This window comes from Haliotis rufescens, unplaced genomic scaffold (assembly GCF_023055435.1).
Source record: "Haliotis rufescens isolate VD_foot unplaced genomic scaffold, xgHalRufe1.0.p SCAF_4, whole genome shotgun sequence".
NCBI lineage: Eukaryota > Metazoa > Mollusca > Gastropoda > Lepetellida > Haliotidae > Haliotis > Haliotis rufescens.
This window is the reverse complement of record NW_025964112.1, coordinates 16,967,176-16,989,675: the sequence shown is the minus strand read 5'-3', so window position 1 is coordinate 16,989,675 and position 22,500 is coordinate 16,967,176. Positions and strand designations below refer to the sequence as shown.

The window sequence follows — 22,500 nt, the reverse complement described above, 5'->3', positions numbered from 1 at the left end:
CTCACTCCCATCCCCATTGGGTTAAAAGTTGTGATAACAAAAGCATGATTCCTATACAGCTAAATGTCACAGTGGGGTTGTTCTACAGATCTTCTACTTACCCATTGGCCTGTAATGATAACTGTCCTTAGGTCTTACATACATCCGTACATCACTCTCTGACAAGTATATGACACTATTAGATTCAGGAAACACGAATGTTCTAAAACTCTCCCCAATTACAGCCATTACGCTGAATCATGCCAATGTGATCTGTCCTTGTTATATATACCCTTACGATTCACTGACTACAAGCTGGGCATTATGGGTAATATCAGTACTTATTGACGTGAGAATCAGTGCAATAACTACCACCTCTGATGTTGAGACATCAGGATAATACTCCTAGTATTGGTCTTCATGTCTGGACACCCATATTGACACACAATAAACTAATCATGTCGTAACAACCACATTCATAATATGCTTAATTTCAGATTTATTCTAAAAGAATTAATTTTTCCTATTGACCTTTTTTAACATTTTTTCAACATCTTTCTATGAACTCAATATCCTCTAATTATAATGTACAGCTAATCCAAAGTTTGTTATCTTAATCTCTTAATAGCAACTAATTAACAACTCAATTGCTAATTCCAGATCCCCTGCTGATTAGGAGATCATAGGAGGCGGGTCTTAAGATTAATGGGGGTGACAAGTCAGGGAGAGTAAGGACCTGAGTGTTATTGAATGCAACAGTCAGAAATATTCCAGCAAACTGCAAATACTCTAGAGCTGAGCACCTTGTAATTTAGTATATTCTTGTAAATGTTCAGAGTTGGACTTGATGAATCTTCCATGTTGGTACTCAGTCCTCCACATCCCAGAATACCATTTTTATTATTTCATAGCCTTATCAAAACACGCTCTGCTGATTATTCCAATTACTGAATTTCCTGTTTGTCCAGCTACATAGAGACACCTATATACACAACATATTAAAGTAGTTTGTTTGTTCTGGGAGAGCAGGTGGTCATTGTGCTGTTTTCATGACTGGTTTCATTTGCAATAACTGGATGTTGTCAAAAAGATATAATAAAACAATTATGATTTCCCTGTTCAACCTACCATGTTCTATGTCCGTTTTTTGTTGTTTTTTCAGTTACCAAGGGAAAAGTCTGTTGTTGTTTTCTGTGTTATCTATAACTATATCTACACAGCCCTTATTTGACATTTATTGAATGGCAGCAAGAATCAAAAACCATCCCTCATGCAGACATTCAATAAAAAACTTATATCAAGGTTCGGTAAATCCTGTGGCATGCCAAACTAGTCAAAGTCATTTTAATCTTTGCAAGATATTTTTAAACTTTTAAAAATATTTTTAAACTTGGCAAAAGACTTTTAAATGTCACATTACAATAAAACTTTGCAATCCACAGTTTTTACCGGTTTGGTGCACCACCGTGCTAGTGCACACATTTCATAGGTCATACATAATAAAATATAAATAAATGAATTGAAAGAACATATGTAGGTCCCGGAAGAGAACCGCCCTGTACAGGTGTATGTGCAGTCATTGCATGATAAATAGAGATTATCAAGTCAGTGTGTTTGGGGATGGTAAATATCCTGTATTAGGAATACTCATGGTATTTAGTGCGTCTGGGCTGTGTGTTGAGACTTTCTACACTTGATTTAACACCATGTACATAGTCCTGTGAAAGACTCATGTTTCACGTGAATCACATCTGTCCACAGTTTATGTTCACATATCCCTTGAAGAATTAGTTTTAAAAAAATATAAAAATACACACATGTATTTATGCAATGCCTCCTGCCTAACTAAAATCATAATTGGATGACAATCTAATAATCTATATATTGTGGCATGGGGATCTTACCGTTTTTATCCCTCAGTTTTGGAGAGATACCAGTGTTTATCAGGTACTGTACAGCATCATTGTTGCGGGCCAGACACGCAAGGTGAAGCATTCCGCTGCCATTATCAAACTGCTGGTCCACACCTGCAATAGAGAAATAGGAACTTAGTTTCCAGCTTTATATATAATATAGCATAGATAAAGGATGAAAGATATATCTGAAGATACTCAACCATCCATGGATCACACATATCACCTAGAACCTGTCTAGCAGAGTAACTACTATGTATACATGTGCAAAACTGGACACTTATCTCTGTCAAATGTATGATCAATGAGCATACACAGGCCTTTATATGACCCCAACATGTCAGGTGGAAGAACAAGAAAAACAAATCATCCTAAGGAGTTATAACATGCCTCATTGGTAAATAATTAGTTATTGTTACAGACCCCAAAGTATATATTGAATAAAACAATCCCCCCATTCCCTCCATGCCTCTAGAACATTAAGAGACTTGGGGGTTCCTCAATACTTGGGGGTTCCCTTACAGAATTATTTTTATTTAACCAAGGTCTTTTTTTATATCTGTTGGCTTTCAGATTAATTTTTTTCTCAAAAGCTGAACTCAGTGATTGAAAAAAAATCACTTTCAAATTTGTGAAAAATATGGTCGGTAGTTATTGAAAATATATTTTGTACTAAACCCTGATGGGACAGAAATTGGAATTGTTGCTGCAGTGGTGATCCATTGTTGCGTTCCTTTGGAATTACTACACTTGCTACACACAGTAAATACAGAAATTATTCAGGGACTATATGTTAGTCTAAAGTCATACCATGCCTCAGAAGTCATAACATGCCTGAGAAAAAAAATTAAATCAAATATTGATGAATAACATATTTTTCTATGTGATATTACAAGGTTTTTTTATATTCTGGATTTTTACATTTTTTATGTTATTAATGCAAAGGCAATAGAACAGAGCCAATGCACATTAAACTGTTTGCAGCAAACATTTTATGTAAAAATAATACAGACAAAAGATGGGTAATACTCTTCTATGGACACCATTATCTTAAGTCTGACAAAGTGACTGTTAACCAACTAGCACCAGACAAGGCAGCTTGAGTTGTATACTCCCCAAAGTGTATGCAGCCTAGCACAATATAAGTACACACATTATTCACATCATGACAAACAAGCTGTCACTTTCACCACGACATGTTTAATAATAATAGTATATCCAACTGGAAGAAAAACAATATTTGCTTACCATAAACCTGATAAATCAGTGATTGAACCTTGTTGCCAACTAAAGCATATGGAATAAGGCCTAGGGTCAGTCTGAGGACATCTGACCAAGGCAAGCGACCTCGGGGGCAATAACCCCAGGCCTGTCACGATCTCAACCGAATCCTTCCCATTTAGTTTATGAGGATGTGATGTTCAGAAAGAGAACTACAGTAGCATGACTGGTAGACAAAATAGCGGCTCCTTATTGTGTCCACGTCTTTGGGAAATGATGTCACTTTAACCACACAACCCAATCATCCCTTAGGCGACACTTTTTCTAATATATGATTCTCAGATTTTTGCTCTCCAAATAGTTTGAGTCGGTCTACATAGCCAAAGAAACCTATTATTAGAAATTTGTGTAACTTTTTGTCATTCTATTTGTCATTGGACCGATGGGAGCGAATCAATACTGATAGTGTTTAAAGTGCAGGTTGTTTAGTATTTGTTAAGAGATGTATCTGTATTTACTGCTGAGAAGTTTTGTTCCTTTTAAAAGAGACTACATACAATTCGTTCATCAATCATTACACAAAAAGTTGATAGTTAGTTTACTTTCATATCATTTTTGTAGTTGTATCTTTTTATTGTTCTTATCCATCAAAGATGAAACAGAAAAAAATGAAACATTGCAACTATTCCAAATTTTGTTGCCTGAAGTAGCTTTAGGATTGGTTGGTAGAAATCATAAAGACTGTTGACCTAAATGCAATGTGTTTTTTAATACTCTTTTAACCATGCAAAAAAAACTGAAAAAATCAAGAAAGTTATAATGATAATTGTTCAGCAATCAACTGTATCCTGATTACCACACTGCATGCAAGATTATACACAGGAGAAGAAATAACTTCTGCGACATAAAAGTATCTATTGTTCATCAGATGTTTTAGCCAAAATGAGGAGCTGGTCGACTCATCCTCAATAAACTAGGTTCAGGAAGCCATAAATGCATCATATATACCTATTGTCCAAAGTACATTTAATTATGTATCACTCTTATAAGAACATTCAGTTTTGGGAGCTAATAGAAATTGCCTTCACTGCAGAAATATGAAATACCTGATTGCCACACATCAACATGATAAACATGAAACTGTTAACAAATACTTACCCAGATACCAGATTGTGAACTAATAGTTTTGCTAACACATAATGATCAAACAATCACACAGTCCCAGTTCCCCCAAGCTGATGTAAGAAGACACATTCTGCCACCAAGGACACATTAGATAGTGAATGACTTATGTAGGTGACCGAATTTCAGTTAGAAACAGGTGGGTATAGATACCACAACAGTAGTATTCTCCTATCAACTGCTACAGAATAGAAACACCTGCAGAATGTCCCACAACATGTCAGGTTGTGTTCCTGTATAGGATTATAGTCAGTGAGTACGGTTTTACGCCGCTTTTAGCAATAAACCAGCAATATCACGCTGGACACCGGAAATGGGCTTCAAACATTTTATTACATACTTCGGTGTGAAAATGAGTTTCTGAAGTTGAGAAAGAGTGATATTTTCACTGCAGTGAACATAATTATGACTTGATATTTCACTGCAGTGAACACAACACTTGATACTTACATTGCAGTGAACATAACACTTGATACTTACATTGCAGTGAACATAACACTTAATATTTCACTGCAGTGAACATAACACTTGATATTTGACTGAAGAGAACATGACACTTTGACGGAACTATTGGCACACAAGAGTTACCTCCCCAAGTCGTCTCCCTTTATTGTAAGTGTCTTGCCTGTTCATAAACTGTTAACTTCATATTCACTTTAGTTCCACATTGACAAGGCACAATAGTGACAGATGGTCACTTATGGAGTTAATAATGCTTCTTTCTGTTTGTTATTCTCTTGAAAATGTTTGGTTATAAACTGTAAATTTCTCATTTAACTCGTCAATATATAGAAACTGTTCATTTCCCCAAACACCATTTTTTCACTTGACCAGCATGTATTCTTTCGCTTCCAACAGCAGTCTCATAGATTTCAATAATCTTTTTGTTGAAGCAGAATTTGTATATAATCATACCCAAACATATGATAAATATTTTAGTAACCTCAAATATTTTGTTACTTTTGTCTATATTTTTTCAGATTTTTGCAAACACTGAACTATATTTTAAGTCGTAATTACAAGGGGTGGTGAAACGTCCCTGATGTTGTTGGCATGTACATAAATGGCACGTACACACCCCAGGGCACAAAAAAACCCACATTATCAGTGCCCTGGGGCACACTTAAAAAAACACTTGTTTTTATCACTGCTGAATTTTGTACTCTTTATTCTGTGAGCAGAATTCCCAGAGACATAATGTTTGTGCTAATTCAACAAAATATATTCTTAAATTTGTGTAGGCTGTGGGGTGACCTCAGTGGTTGACAATACAGTGGTTCACCTACAATACACACAAAATGGGTTGGATTCACCACGTGGGTACAAAAAGTAAAGCCCATTCTTGGTGTACCTGCTGTAGTATAACTGAAATATATCTACTGCCTAAACTGGTATGTACATGTATTACCAGATTTGGCTACCATGTACCAGCCAAACAGAAATTTTACTTGACTGAGTGTTTAAACTTATATGAATATATAGCTGAGGATTAAAGGTCTTGAGGTACACATTTTACATTCATGTACCAAGATTACAAACCCAACTGAAATTTTACCAGACTGGTGTAATCTCATGGTTAATGCAACGATCTTGTAATGTCAGCATCATCCTCAATAACAAAACCCTTTCCATCTATGTAACTCTTCCAACACATGCACAATGCGACTTACCTCAACAGATCAGCAAAACAAGATGATATTCATGCAGTGTATTTACTTATAAAGTCATAGCTAAATTTAGTCTTAACCAAGTTTATGTGACGACACCTGTATCACTTTATACCCGGATGAAATAAATTGAATATATACACACCTATATAGTGCTTACTGCTGCAGTCACACATGAGTAATTCTATTTATATTACAAAATAAAAGTTAGCTAAGATTAATGCGACTCTGAAAGTATTTCAGCAGTATGCGAGCATGTCAGCTTTATGAAGGAGAGAACAGTCAGAAATAACACTGTTAGAGGTTTATCATTTTGGCAAGACACTTGAGAATAGGTAAGGTGATGATGTATGAAGAATTATCAGGAAGAATGTGGGTTTCCTGCTATCAGCAGATCCTGGCATAACTAAGGGATGCAACTCTGCACTGTCAATGACAGACCTGTTAACCCTCTCGCTTTTTGTGAGAGACTTACGCAAATTGATGAAATCTCCCAGTCTCCCACATGAGGTACTATTTCTCCCATAAAACAGCATTTTTCAAGAATGTAAAATGTGCCTCCATTGTCCTACGCGTAAAAACCAAGAACAGGAAGTTGATGATTACAGAATTCTACAAGTAAGTTTTCTGATTAAATTCATATGCAATCGCCCTTCTCCGTGTAAAACTCAGAGCTTTTTGTAACACCTGATGATATTGACTAATAAATACACGTGCTTTATAATCATGGTGATTCGATTCAAAATTCAGGTTGTTTTAATTATGGCAACCAAATGCCCCACGGATGCAACACCAGGATCAATTTTGAAAAGAAGAAATTTGCTGGCATGTATCAAGAAACCTGGAAGAAAGACCATCCGTTCCTTGCTCAAGGGAAACGTGAGACAGAAGTCCTGTGTATGCTTTCTTCAGGAGGATATTATGATATGAAGTGACATATTAAAAGTGAAAAACATTCTCAGGTTGCAAAGGAGGTTTAATCCTTTCAACTGATAACATCACTCACATGTGTGGAAAACCTAGCTGCATCTGAAATGGTTGAATCACAGACACCTTGTTAACTAAGATGGTCATGGACTGCAACTTGGCATTTCACTTTACAAAGATGGTACCAAAGGTGCTCCTGGAAGGCGAGATTGCAAAACTATTCAAGTGCGGAAAGACTAAAATGAATATGACCGTAAAGTTGGTTGGTTGGTTTGTTGTTTTACGCTGCACCCAGCAATATTCCAATTTTGTAAATAATCGGTGCAGGTGATATTGAGGGCTTTTTCAGCAGTTGTTCAGTGTCGTCTTTCTGTGTTGAGTTTGTTTGTTGTTTAACGCCGCACTCAGCAATATTCCAGCTATATGATGGCAGTCTGTAAATAATCAAGTCTGGACCAGACAATCCAGTGATTGATATCATGAGCATTGATCCACGCAATTGGGATATGATGACATGCATCAACCAAGTCAGCATGACTGACCACCCAATCCCGTTAGTTCCCTCTTACGACAAGCATAGATGTGTTGATGTCACTCAGGAAGAAATAGTCACAAAGTTCCTGGATATGCCAGTGTGCAATCTCTCATCAGCAGTAAATCTTTTCGAGGCCATTGACAAGTGTTTCGAGTAAGTAAATACAGCTTCAAGATTTATCCCCAATGTTTATCATTCATCATTAATAAATTTTGAAAACTGTGGATATGTTGAAACCTCTGCAATTAATGAATTTTGAGAACCATATATGTGTTGAAACATCTGCAAGTAAATGAAAAGGATAATAAAATGAAGAGAAAATCTTTTGACTAATATTGACATGTTTCTTTGATATGTGATTCTAAATTGTTGTTTTAAAATATATTTTGTTTTCTTAATAAGATGACCTTATCATCTGTAAATGTATTGTGTTGGCATAAGAGAGAGAGAGAGAGAGAGAGAGAGAGAGAGAGAGAGAGAGAGAGAGAGAGAGAGAGAGAGAGAGAGACGGGAGTATTATAACTCAGCTGCATTTTGCCATCTGGCAAACCTTGTCATGCTTACTTGATGTTAAATATCAACTTTTATAAGTCATTGACATGTAATAAATCAATCTGACATTGACATATTATCATAAAAGAGTAGATGAATAACACAAAATTAAATTATTAATTTCAGATTGCATGTTGAAATTTTAATTTCATTATGATAGCGGTGTCTTCATCTGCTCAAAGCCTACTTCAAGCAGGAGCAGATGAAGATGATGCTATCACGTCTACAAGTTTTATGTTCTGAAATAAGTCTGATCATACTATCTCTCCATTGGTCAATCAACATCACGTTAGCATTAGATAAGCGTATTTGGCCGAAAGGTTCCAAACCCCCTGATATTGTTGGGTTAATGAGGCCTATATAATCACTTGCATACTATCAACAAAAACATGAGTGGCACCTTATCAATGAAATGATGACATGGTAGTGATACGAAGATTTCAAGTTACACAATCACGGGTGATCTGTTTATAACTTGTGACTGTATAATGACTCTGTCAACTTGAATACATATTCATAAATATATAAATCTATTTATGACAATATCATGCATAATTTGACTCTAAATAATATTCAAGATAATGATAAAATGGATGAGACAGCACTACTATTACTAAGTTAAAAAACAATAATGGCAACATCTTAAGATAACAGTAAGTTGACAATCGTAATCTGACAAAGTATTCCTGTAATTCAGCCTGTGACTTTAGACACTAGCCTGTTGCCTGAGTCTAGTAAAATATCTTTCAGTCCAGTAAGCTTTGTTCATCAAAGTCCATACATTAAGATCAACTGAACATAATTTTAAGTGACAGGTCCGGGCAAGTAAAGTCAAATTGTTTTTGGCACAGACTGTAATAGAAGTATATAAAAAGCCCATTAACAACAAACATGTTGGCAGGCACTGAAGACACTAAGTTTCTGTGAACTCATCATTCACTGTCAAAACATCTCCCACTTGCTTCATATATAAGGTGAGGTGAAACTGGATTTAAGGTCAAGTCCAAGATGACTGTACTTATATAGTGACATGCTTTCACGCGTGTGTGGCTGCATGTACTAGTGCGGAAGAGTTTATAGAGCTTGATCCCCTGACATTCCTCTCTGTGGTCTACCACTAGACCATGGAGGCGGTCTCCTCATATAGAAGGCAGGTAAAGTCCTCACATGGGAGTGAACATGAGGGATTCACAAGACTGCGTTCTCCTGTACAAGCATAGTTTCAATACAATAAGAAAACTTCATACTAAGGCTGGGACGAGTCTAAATTTACTACCCAGGTACCCACTGTAGGTCTCAAGTTGGGTACAAAAAGTTCAATTTGGAAGTTTTTTACAGGAGCCCTGGCAAAAAATATTTAGATATAGGACAAAATGATCTGATCGTGCATACACTGAAGTTGACTGAAGCTTTGTCTTTACTCAAACATATAAAAATCAGAAGGATTGTGGGCATAGTCAGAAAGAAATGCAAACATTAGCGACGTGTACTCATAAAGTGTAACCATGAAATTTTATAGTTAATGTCATAAAAACATATATCACATGACTAACCGGTAGTCCTGTGGGTACCCAGGTCCTACTCAGTACCCACCTGACCAGAGTAACTGAGTTACCCGTCCCAGCCCTACTTCATACTATGACTGTTGGTTTAGTTCTAGTGCAGTATTACTCCCAAGATGGATCACATAATGTTCAACATACCATTCTTCACAAAAAAGAACACAAATATTCAAAATGAAAAACATTAACTTTTATATATTAAATTATGATGCTTAGTGGCAGCAAGTAGCAAAAATGTTGTTCTCATTATAGCTTTGACACTTAATCAGGGAAAAGGCAATACAGGGATTGTGAAGTCTAGTCAGTATATTGTGTTAGGAGCCATATCTTCACTGCCATGGACACAGAAATGCTCTCATTAAGATTGATAGCAACGTTAAGACATAATTTCAGGTGCTATCATTATGTATCAATCAGTTTGTCCATTTCTGAAAGTCTTCCTTTTGGCTCTGAATTAACAGATATTGTTACAATAATCCCCTCAGGATCTACTCGTGTACAATATGTTACACCTGGAGGCATTATTATCAAATCTATATACATTCAATACTAAATTAGTCAGTGTATGAATCAATGTATCTGTTGCTGTCAGTGTTCAACGTAAACACGGTCAAAGACAAATTCTCACCTTTACAGGTAAAGTAAAAATATACCCAGCAGTGTGTACATTCAGATAACAGCCCTATTTCCCACCACAAATAAAGTTGTCACATGTCAAACACATCCATAAGGGTACCAAGCATAATGTACATTGACAGCCCAGCACAATACAAACAGATTAACTACTCGGGATCTATAGATTTAGCACAGATTATAAAGCTTGGAAATGGATTGTTAAGATACGACTTGCAAAGTTGAGCAATTAGGAGGGAAAAGTATTCTGCTTGAAACAAATATCCACATGCCATGGTTTATTCCAGGTAATGATTAGTATATCATCAAGTGATTTTTGGTCCTCCTAGGGTTAAATCTCAGTGTTATAAAACTTACCTTGGCTCAGAGATGGGTGTTTATACATAGTACAGGAAAATGACTTAGAAGCCCAAGCGAGAAAAGTAGAAACTTTCCCTTGTTTTGTTTATATAGTCCATTACTTAATGTATGCATCTAATCCAGAAAAACCAATACACTTTTCATCAGTATTCATTATTGTAATGAAGGCAATCAATGTTGGCATTTCATGAGAAACACGTCACAAATCTTGACAATTTAAAGGGGGTGGATTTTGTACTGCGAATGTTGATGAGTGTAAAGCAATAAAGAGTTCCAGTATTGCTATTCATACCATGCAAAACCTTCCTGAACACAGGAATCTATTCCTATGATATATAAAGCGTGCAACAAAAGTCCTTATTCTTCTGTCTTTACTGGGACACTGAGTACACAACAATCATGATAAATGACAAACTAAGACATTATCCACAGAAATAAATTAAACTGTTCAATGTTAAACAGGGCTGAATATTACACATCACTCAGATGCACTGTTAATGTCGACATCTTCTAACAATACATTGTACACAATATCGGTACATGTATGTAGGTCAGTTTACATTTTTTTTTAATACACTCATTAATAAAGTGGTTTTCAGTTCATAGCTCAGGAAACTGTCAACTTTTTGAATGGCAGTATGCTACAATTTTGCACTTACAATAATCCAAATAGTGTCAGGTATGAAAAACCCTTGCTAAAAGAAGGTTTGTGGAGATGTGATTTGGTGCTAGCTGCAATACATATCCTAAACCATGAGGTGCCCTTACCCTGTCAAGAGCTTGAAGAATGTCTTCAACTCAACTTGTCCTGCAGGGCAAGTATATATTATTTCACATTTGTCCTGCAATAAAGTTTAAATTTCAGATTTCAAAAACTTCATGTTCTAAATTAATATTACAATTTCTGTAATTAAGCAATATAAAATAAATGCTTACAAATCTACTGTTTTCTAAATCCACAGTTTGTACCTTCAATAACTCTGCAGTATTTTGTGAGAACATATTGCAGCCGTTTTTTTCGTCAACTTAGCACTTCATGTGTTTTCTACTTTCCCCGTGAAAATTTAATGTTTCTGGCTGTGTCATACTAAAAGATGGTACTTGCTTTTACCCTGTCTGGTGCTCGGCATTAAGGGGCTAAAACAAGGACTGGTGACAGCTCGGAGTCAGTATACTGTGTCTGAGTGAAACTGCGGCATGGTATCTCGGCATTAGTCCGGACTAGTACAAGAAGCGACACACACATGAGCATGCACGTCGCTATGTGAGTGCAATAAGCTTGGACGCGACGTTAAACCCCATTTCACCTCACATTTCTGAACATATTTTCTAATCCAAGCACAAGTTCAGATTTTGGACCTGACAGATGAGGATATTTACGACAGACAGTACAAAATTATTCACAGTCACTTTCATTTATGTTCTTCTCCACCAATTCAAACTCGCTCAACCATGAATCTTGAACAAATTGTTTGGCTTTTTTAGTCATACTGCTTTGGAGAAGTTTTTCCTTGTTCAGCCTGTTCCGTAATCAAATCGTGATATTCCTCATCAACCCCCACCATCCGTGATTATTAACTTCTGTATAAGAAAACTGTTTCCCTCACACAATAATTACTTTATCTTTGTCATTTGAGTGTCTGTGATGAGTAGTTTACAACAAATATAATAAAAATAATTATCTTCCTTCTAAAAGTAGTTTTGAGACCACACACTCTTTCTGTTTATTTCTTTAACAGACAGTTGCCAAGAATGCTGTCTGTTTATGTTATGAGTGACATATATATTTCATTATTATTAATAAGAATGTGAGAGAGATGAAAACTATTATGTTAGGATCAAAATTATCAAGCATATTTTTATTGAAAACGAATTGAGATAAATTGATACAATTGAATTATGTACAAGCTTTTGATTACTTCCTTATCATCCTGAACATGCTGCCACTTAATATGAGTGGACAAGCAGCTTTTCTTCAGCCGTGTCTAATCAATATAGACTCGAGAACTCAACTGCACACAATAAATCAAAATAATTATTCAAAATGAAAAAGTTGAGAAATGATAACTTGTAAGAATTGTTTTTAATTAAATGACATGATATGAAGTTTCTTTTTGACACTGAGAAGCTGAACATGCTCAGTGGGAGCTGTGTCGTCAGGATAAATACTCATTGAATGAAACTCATGACTTTTTTAAATGATTCTCATGCACTGATGTGTCACACTAACTCAGAAATAAAAAAAAGTGCACAATAAAATTTATCAAAATACATGTATATTGAGATAATGTGCAAAAAACAAATACCCTCCAAAGACTAGATGCAACCAGCTTCTAATCAAATTCACACGTGTACCAATAACTTTCTCGTCACAAGTACAAGTACGTCGATATTACTTTAAACTAGTCAGTCTGAATCAAGGTGGAAGCAATTTTGTAATTGTACAGAATGAATTATACATTCTGATGAATAAACAACAATTTCTACTTACGCGGACGTGGATGATGAATGTTTGTAGATTTATAAACATCCACTAAACCAAAAGTCATAATGGAAGCAGCCATTTTGAAAGTTCCAAAAGTTTTGCAAGAATGAAGAACTAGCTCCTGCTTGGATGAATTCTGGGAGTCAACTGAATGCTAATTGTTGTCATTGGCCTACCAATGTGACAGTGTGATTAAAAGGTTCGACAATTGTGACAGTCGGTATCATCTCTGCTCAACGTGATGTGTGAGATAAAAACAGGTTATCAGTGGCAAAGGCTTGGTGTTGACACTGTCATACATAGCATGCTTACAGGAAATATCTAAACATCAAAATATTTACTCCGCAAGACAGTACTCAGAGTTATCACAAGATTATGAAACAAATAATATTTACATGGAACACTCATAGATAACTGCGCAATAGCAAGACTGATCCAGCCACACAATTCATGTAGGTACAGTGTGTGAGTGGGTTGGGTTCTGAACCACTTTCAGCAGTGTTCCAGCAATATCACTGAATGGGCTTCACACATTGTACCAATGGGGGGACTAAAATCCTGGACTTCTTCAACAACTAGCCTGGACTGCTTTTACCACTTGTCTAGCCCACTGTCACTCATGTAGGTACACACACTTGGTGTGGAGTACACGTTCTGCACATATCATCGTCATCTCATATCATTTTAATGTTTTCATGTGCATGGACATTTGGCAAACCAGTCATGTCAAATCCCATGACTGTAACATGGGGAATGAAGGGAAATGTGTAACCAGGCTGTTTGTGGGGCATCAGGATGGATTGTGTTCATGCAGTTTGCCCAGACTGGACTAATAACAGGCGGTTGTGATATAGCTAGTATTCTGGTGACTGATGCATAAAACACCATTCACTTGCTTACATTTACTTACACTTGCACGATGCACGCACACATCTGACATGAGAACACTCAACTACTTTGCTATCTACCTTTACCATATCTACAGACAATAGCTGATTTAATTGTACTAATATATAGTGTCAGGGTCACAGTAACACAGCAGCAATTATCAACCTTGAGTGAGAATTTTTTACGCCATCTGCTCACCACCATTCGTGACCAACTTGTGTTATGCCGGGACAAGCCAAATAGCGACTCATGCCCCTCTCGTGGCCATTTTTGTGACCGGGTTCCGTCTTAGCACAAACGGGCATACTTAAAACAATTGTCAACTCGTTGTGTAGTGGTTCACATATATTTCCCCATATATTATATATATTTCAGATGCAATTTAAAGCACATCTGGACATGCGGAATTATACAGTATGACTGAACACATTAAAACTGTGTCTTGGGTATATTTTTAGATGCAAGACATATGTCAAATCAAAAATTATTTCTGAGGGATTCTTTGACGAAGAACTTGAAATCATACGCGCGTTCTGATTGGTTTGTCATATTTCTGCACATAACATTCATCGATAGGAGGACGAGTCTTCTTGCAGGTTACGGAAAGGGGCGAGTGGTGACTAATGGCTTACCACCTATTGATACGATGACAGGTTATACTAATGGTATCCAACTACTAATGGTAGTTGACATGTGCTTGAGGGGGCGGGGACAGGCCACGTAATGAAGGAGGGGTGGGTGACGAGTGTCCAACCACAAGATCATCCTCCAATCAGTGAGTGAGTGAGTGGAGTTTCATGCTGATTCATCAAACGCCCAGTCACATAACATCAGGGGACACCAAAAATGCACCAATGCGGGAATCAAATTCAGGCTTTGGAGTATGACAAGCAAACACATGAACCACTAGGCTGAGTCTCTGCCCCATCACAAACAGTACAGTGGTTTAGAAAATGTGAATCAGTTTTTGACATCCCCCCAACGAGCGATGTTTTTCAATAATTCCTAACAGTGTCCACAAACACAGTCAGTGTTTATCTCTACCCAACTATCATGTGCATCCCACAATGCACCAGAATGAGTTACATTGAGAAACTGTACCACATGTTTAATATACCTTTCTTCCTCTCTTGTTGCAAAACTGTACTGTTTATATGTTTTAGTACTTTATGCTCCAGAATTTTATGAGGGAAATTGACTTGTATACTATAAATATAAACTTATTTTCCATTAAACATAAATGTGTGACACTATTAGTATACTGATACAAACTGTGCATGGAGAGATAGTGATGTCATATGACATCCTGGTATTCATATACGCCAGCCAGCCAGCCGATTTCTATGTTTTGGACAAGATGGTGAGGCGAGGTGACATTCAAGATTATTGCATTTATATAGCGACGTGCATGGATGTGTGTGTGTGTGCCCCTTAATGCCGGGTGTCAGGCAGGGTAATCTACATAAACCTACAGACACATGATATATATCTACCGCACCACTGCATATGACGCACAGTGAGTGAGTGAGTGAGTGAGTGAGTGAGTGAGTGAGTGAGTGAGTGAGCGAGTGAGTTTGTGAGTCCTTGAGTGAGTGAGCCTGTGATTGAGTTAGTCAGTGAGTGATATATACAAAACTAAGAAACTAACCCTAGGTTTCTGATGCAACTCTGTACAGTGGTGCCACCTGTGCCCCATGTCTACAAAATGAACATGTGGCTAAAACATGGACTGAGCTGTTAGGGACCAGTTGAGTGTACTGTGTACATGAATACATCTTTAATGTCAATCACTTTTGGAATTACAACATTGATTCTGGTTTTGACAATATATCCGGAGTACTGGCAATGAAGTAAAGTAAACCTCTTTCTTTAATCTGAAGGAAAGGAAAACGTCAATGCAAGAAGTGAATGTCATCCTTTCTTACTAAACCCGTCAGCAACACTGTGTACTTGGCGACTGTGCTGTCAGTCAGAACTTGTCATAAACAGCTCATTCAAGCTGGTCAACATGAAACCACTGGGTACACACACTTCAGTTTGGAAATATATCTTGTTTTGGGAGGGAATTTAGACAGAATAATTTATATATATTCAAAAATGTGGAAGAACCAACTATCATCTATCAACTATAAGGTAGGGAGAGTGGGTGTGGCATGAGGTGTAGGATGGAAGAGCAGGTGTGGCATGAGGTGTAGGAATGGAGAGTGGGTGTGGCATGAGGTGTAGGATGGAAGAGCGGGTGTGGCATGAGGTTAGGATGGGAGAGTGGGTGTGGCATGAGGTGAAGGATGGGAGAGCGGGTGTGGCATGAGGTGTAGGATGGAAGAGCAGGTGTGGCATGAGGTGTAGGATGGAAGAGCGGGTGTGGCATGAGGTGTAGGATGGGAGAGCGGGTGTGGCATGAGGTGTAGGATGGAAGAGCAGGTGTGGCATGAGGTGTAGGATGGGAGAGCGGGTGTGGCCTGAGGTTAGGATGGGAGAGCGGGTGTGGCATGAGGTTAGGATGGAAGAGCGGGTGTGGCATGAGGTGTAGGAATGGAGAGTGGGTGTGGCATGAGGTGTAGGATGGGAGAGCAGGTGTGGCATGAGGTGTAGGATGGGAGAGCGGGTGTGGCATGAGGTGTAGGAATGGAGAGTGGGTGTGGCATGAGGTGTAGGTATGGAGAGCGGGTGTGGCATGAGGTGTAGGATGGAAGAGCAGGTGTGGCATGAGGTGTAGGATGGGAGAGCAGGTGTGGCATGAGGTTAGGATGGGAGAGTGGGTGTGGCATGAGGTGTAGGATGGGAGAGCGGGTGTGGCATGAGGTTAGGATGGGAGAGCAGGTGTGGCATGAGGTGTAGGAATGGAGAGCGGGTGTGGCATGAGGTGTAGGATGGAAGAGCAGGTGTGGCATGAGGTGTAGGATGGAGGAGCGGGTGTGGCATGAGGTTAGGATGGGAGAGCGGGTGTGGCATGAGGTTAGGATGGGAGAGCAGGTGTGGCATGAGATGTAGGATGGGAGAGTGGGTGTGGCATGAGGTGTAGGATGGGAGAGTGTTGTGGCATGAGGTGTAGGATGGGAGAGCAGGTGTGGCATGAGGTGTAGGATCGGAGAGCGGGTGTGGCATGAGGTTAGGATGGGAGAGTGGGTGTGGCATGAGGTGTAGGATGGGAGAGTGGGTGTGGCATGAGGTGTAGGATGGGAGAGTGTTGTGGCATGAGGTGTAGGATGGGAGAGCAGGTGTGGCATGAGGTGTAGGATCGGAGAGCGGGTGTGGCATGAGGTGTAGGATGGGAGAGCGGGTGTGGCATGAGGTGTAGGAATGGAGAGTGGGTGTGGCATGAGGTGTAGGAATGGAGAGTGGGTGTGGCATGAGGTGTAGGATGGAGGAGCGGGTGTGGCATGAGGTTAGGATGGGAGAGCGGGTGTGGCATGAGGTTAGGATGGGAGAGCAGGTGTGGCATGAGATGTAGGATGGGAGAGTGGGTGTGGCATGAGGTGTAGGATGGGAGAGTGTTGTGGCATGAGGTGTAGGATGGGAGAGCAGGTGTGGCATGAGGTGTAGGATCGGAGAGCGGGTGTGGCATGAGGTTAGGATGGGAGAGTGGGTGTGGCATGAGGTGTAGGATGGGAGAGTGGGTGTGGCATGAGGTGTAGGATGGGAGAGTGTTGTGGCATGAGGTGTAGGATGGGAGAGCAGGTGTGGCATGAGGTGTAGGATCGGAGAGCGGGTGTGGCATGAGGTGTAGGATGGGAGAGCAGGTGTGGCATGAGGTGTAGGAATGGAGAGTGGGTGTGGCATGAGGTGTAGGAATGGAGAGTGGGTGTGGCATGAGGTGTAGGATGGAAGAGCGGGTGTGGCATGAGGTGTAGGAATGGAGAGCGGGTGTGGCCTGAGGTTAGGATGGGAGAGCGGGTGTGGCATGAGGTGTAGGATGGGAGAGCGGGTGTGGCCTGAGGTTAGGATGGGAGAGCAGGTGTGGCATGAGGTGTAGGATCGGAGAGCAGGTGTGGCATGAGGTGTAGGATGGGAGAGCAGGTGTGGCATGAGGTTAGGATGGGAGAGCAGGTGTGGCATGAGGTGTAGGATGGGAGAGTGGGTGTGGCATGAGGTGTAGGATGGGAGAGCGGATGTGGTATGAGGTGTAGGATGGGAGAGCGGGTGTGGCATGAGGTGTAGGATTGAAGAGCGGGTGTGGCATGAGGTGTCGGATGGGAGAGCGGGTGTGGCATGAGGTGTAGGATGGGAGAGCGGGTGTGGCATGAGGTGTAGGATGGGAGAGTGGGTGTGGCATGAGGTGTAGGATGGGAGAGCGGGTGTGGCATGAGGTGTAGGATGGGAGAGTGGGTGTGGCATGAGGTGTAGGATGGGAGAGCGGGTGTGGCATGAGGTGTAGGATGGGAGAGTGGGTGTAGGATGGGAGGGTTGGCGTATGGATGGTTGCTGGTGGATGGGAGAGTGGGTGTGGCATGAGGTTTAGGATGGGAGAGTGGGTGTGGCATGAGGTATAGGGATGGTCGCTGGTGTAGGATTGAGTGGAGGGTTATTGTAGAATGGAAGGGTGGGTGTAGGGAGAGTGGATGTGGCACAGGGTGGGAGGGTGGTGACTAAGGATAACAATTTTATCTTGACTGTCTCTCCGTGTTGATGTACAGCGACCCACAACTGCTGCAGCACTATGACACAGCAGCATCCGCTATCTGAATGCAGGCACCGGTGACAGTTACGCCAGATACTGCAAGGTGACTATCTCGCCTGCAATCAGTCGCAATTCGACCAGGTCACCTTCACATTTCATCCCGACTCAAACTTCAAGGACAATATGTTCATTTTCTTTAACAAAGCAGTGTTTATTATCAAGGGAGCATTATGAAAACTTATCCTTAGAACTCAAAACCAATCTGATTGTGGTCAAAACAGAAATTAAAAGCTTAAATTGTTAAAAAAATGTCTGTGAACTTTTTTTATTGAAAGTATGGTACGTAGGACATGTAGGATGTTATACAATTTTTTTTAAATATACATATTCATTATTTTGTTAATCATCCTACATGCATGCATACACACATGCAAACACACATATACATCTTAAATTAAAATCAGGCATGTACGGTTGTATCTATGATAAAATGACAATTAAAAATATTACTTCCCTCCCTCTATTTATATAAACCTACATAATAAAATCATAACTTAGAACAGAATCATTGGGAGCATATCCATTCTGATAATATTTTTTTCATCTGACTCTTATTAATTACGTTAATTATAAAACAATTCTAAGCAGTGGTGAGATGAACATTATTTTTTAAAGATTTCTGCTGATGTGTATACAAAATAATTAACTTTTCTAAGATGGTTTATTTTATAAATTGTTATCCCCGGCCGGGTCATACCAAAAGACGTTAAAAGATGGTACTTGTTGTTACCCTGTCTGGCGCTCGGCATTAAGGGGCTAAAACAAGGAATGGTCGGCTCAGAGTCAGTATACTGTGTCTGAGTGGGGTATTCATGTTAAACTGCGGCGTGGTATCTCAGTGAGCTAGCACTATAAATCGGCATCAGTCCGGACTAGTACAAGCAGCCCCACAAACACACACACGTACATGCATGTCGCTATAGTGGTGCAATAATCTTGAACGCGACATTAAACCCCATTTCACCTCACCTATAAATTGTAGATGACTTAAACTAAATTTGTAGAAGGAAATTAGTATGCATTCTATAAGGCTGGGCCCATTTTATAACTGGTGTGCAAAATTCAGTTTGCTATACATTGAAATATAGGGAATACCCTCTTCTTATATACGCTTTTGCATAAAAGTATGATTAACAGTACGTAACTTTAAATAAAACGAACCAGGAGACGACAGCCTTTACTTGGACAAGAACAAAATTGTCTTGGAATGAATGTGGCATGAACATTAGACTTACAATTTGTTAAAAAGCTAAGCAGTAAAGTGAATGAGATGTACATCACACCACGATGAGAATGCTTACAATGAAACATTGACATTATCTGCATCAATTCAAAATGGTTCATGTCCATACCAAAGACCCAAGCTAGATATATTGTATCTGTCTCTACACATATTATGAGAGGATGGCTGTTTATGGCCATTGTACTCATGAATAAATATGAGTACCAGTAGACACAAATAAACCTCTTCACGATCAGATCTTCCTTGTATCAACCAGTACATGTTCATCAACAAGTACATTCCAGCAGGGCTCTATGACCCCTGACAGCTGACATGACTGACAGCTATGTCAGACCGACATGCTGTTAACAGTCTCATTACTTAGCAACTATAAACCAGCTGTAAATGTGAACATAAAACATAAAAAGCCAGTATCTGTTCCATCACGGACTTGTATAGGTCCGTGGTTCCATGTACATCAGATTTCAAATAAAAACTATCATGTGTAACTCAACATGCTCAAAAGGCTAGATGACCAAACAAGTAAAGTTTCTCCACTATCTCAAATTCTGCAATACTTATTAATCTCTTGTGAAACAAAGCTGACTATTTTTAGAAACTTGAATTTGGAACCTTTAGATTTCAACTGAATGTACACTGTTAATTTCTCAATTATTAAATTTGGTACCATGTGAATTAAAAACAAATTAGTAGCATGATGATTTAGGTGAATAAATCATAAAATCTTTCAATGAATGATGATCATATAACAAATTATTTAACACAATTTGGTTCTCTTTGCACCTAGCTGATACTGCTGTGGCAAATAACCATGCTTGCTTCATTGATAAAAGTACCACTCATGGTCACATGACCACAATGTGCATCCTCATTAATTATCAATGTTGACATACCTTGAAAAGGAGAATCACAGTTACACATGTGAGAAATATCAATCAAAATTCTGCATTCACTGTGAATGCAATATGACAAAATAGCTCCCCTTGCTTCACCCCAGTTGATGAATACTGGCCACATGTGTGATAACAGGGAATCATAACTGCAAGGAGTGTCCTATCTCTCTCTTTCACAAGTTGTCAATAAACAACCTTTATGATTTACTCATATTGCATTTTTCTGTACAAACAGGCATAGCTAAATGGCAGAAAAATGTATTACAATCACCATGAATCTATTGTTATGTACATATGTGACTAAATCAATTCTGTCATGGTTAATTGTGAAACAACAACTAATAATCTCTATCTACAGTGAGTGAGTGAGTGAGTGAGTGAGGGGTTGGAGTGGGGTATACGGCCATACATACTATATTTGAAGCCCTATGGAGAGCTTTTTATACGGCCACTTTAATGTGTAAAGATATATTGTCATGCACCTCACTGTTGTATTTCTAGTAGCATATCTATATAATTATGCAAAGCAATATGGAAAGTGCACTGAAAGGCTTTCTTTGGGCCTCTGTGTTCTTATTTCAGAAGAAGTGCATCTTTTACAAACAAGAGAAAAGTTTGATCATGTGTTAAGCCAACACCCACTGTGGAGTCACTGGAGCAGAAACTTCATTAACAGAGTAAGGCGAATCTAGTCGAGTAAACTCTATTGTCTATTGTTTGCAAACAATGCTCCAGATCAGTAGACGTACTGACCCTTTGAGCTGTCATGTGGATGTAGCTGCTTCTCAAAGATGCCTTGTATTACATGCTAAACGTTGAAAATATCTTCAAAATAAATAACTTGACTTGTCTTCACAAGAAAAATATATGCCCTACATAAATCTTTTCACAAACAATTGCATGCACAATGGGACTTTGTTGAATGACTAGAGAAAAAGAAGAAAAATATTTTTTTGAAGAGGCACACATGTAAAGCGTAAAATGTAAGTATGAAAATAAACATATTCATAAACTGTATACAATGTCAGGCCATGTGGCCTAGGAGAGAAACAACACAGCATCTATACATACATGCATATCTTATAGCAGAATTTGTGGCAGTTGTACATTTTGAGAATATTTTAAGTACTCTGCAATTAATTTTGCCAAGTTGTATAAATCTGGAGACAGTTGAGCAGCTGTATGTTAATAGGGACTATGGAAACTTGGCTTCTGTGAACAGTTCAGTTAGTGTTGCGTGATCTGGCTAGGTTCAGTTGATACAGTTAGTGTTGCGTGATCTGGCTAGGTTCAGTTGATACAGTTAGTGTTGCGTGATCTGGCTAGGTTCAGTTGATACAGTTAGTGTTGCGTGATCTGGCTAGGTTCAGTTGATACAGTTAGTGTTACATGATCTGGCTAGGTTCAGTTGATACAGTTAGTGTTGCGTGATCTGGCTAGGTTCAGTTGATACAGTTAGTGTTGCGTGATCTGGCTAGGTTCAGTTGATACAGTTAGTGTTGCGTGATCTGGCTAGGTTCAGTTGATACAGTTAGTGTTGCGTGATCTGGCTAGGTTCAGTTGATATTCCAGTTAATGAGGCATTTACAAGTTTGGTGAAGCCCTTAAGAATGTGAACAGTATTCAGGATCAAATAGGCTGAATCTGGGATTGGAACCATGGCAACAGATGCTGATACTGCCAAGTGATGCAACTCTGCTAGTGATGCGATGCAGCACCTCTGAGTGAGAGCATCAGGTAACCAAGGCAACAGATGCTGATAGTGCCAAGTGATGAAAC

At 39.0% G+C, this 22,500-nt stretch overlaps 1 protein-coding gene across 7 annotated transcripts in view; it reads right to left on the bottom strand.

The window, feature by feature from the left end:
- LOC124149212 (ankyrin-2-like) overlaps positions 1 to 22,500 on the bottom strand; it is a 94,578-nt gene that overhangs the window by 19,830 nt on the left and 52,248 nt on the right. For 5 of the 7 annotated variants that reach the window (XM_046520646.2, XM_046520649.2, XM_046520648.2 and 2 more), the window contains one exon: positions 1,884 to 2,006. In XM_046520646.2, the coding sequence (XP_046376602.2) occupies positions 1,884 to 2,006 (123 nt within the window). Of the gene's footprint in view, positions 1 to 1,883; positions 2,007 to 4,271; positions 4,383 to 13,022; positions 13,159 to 22,500 lie in introns of those variants that run through there. The other 2 variants (XM_048381632.1, XM_048381633.1) reach the window with 2 other exon arrangements.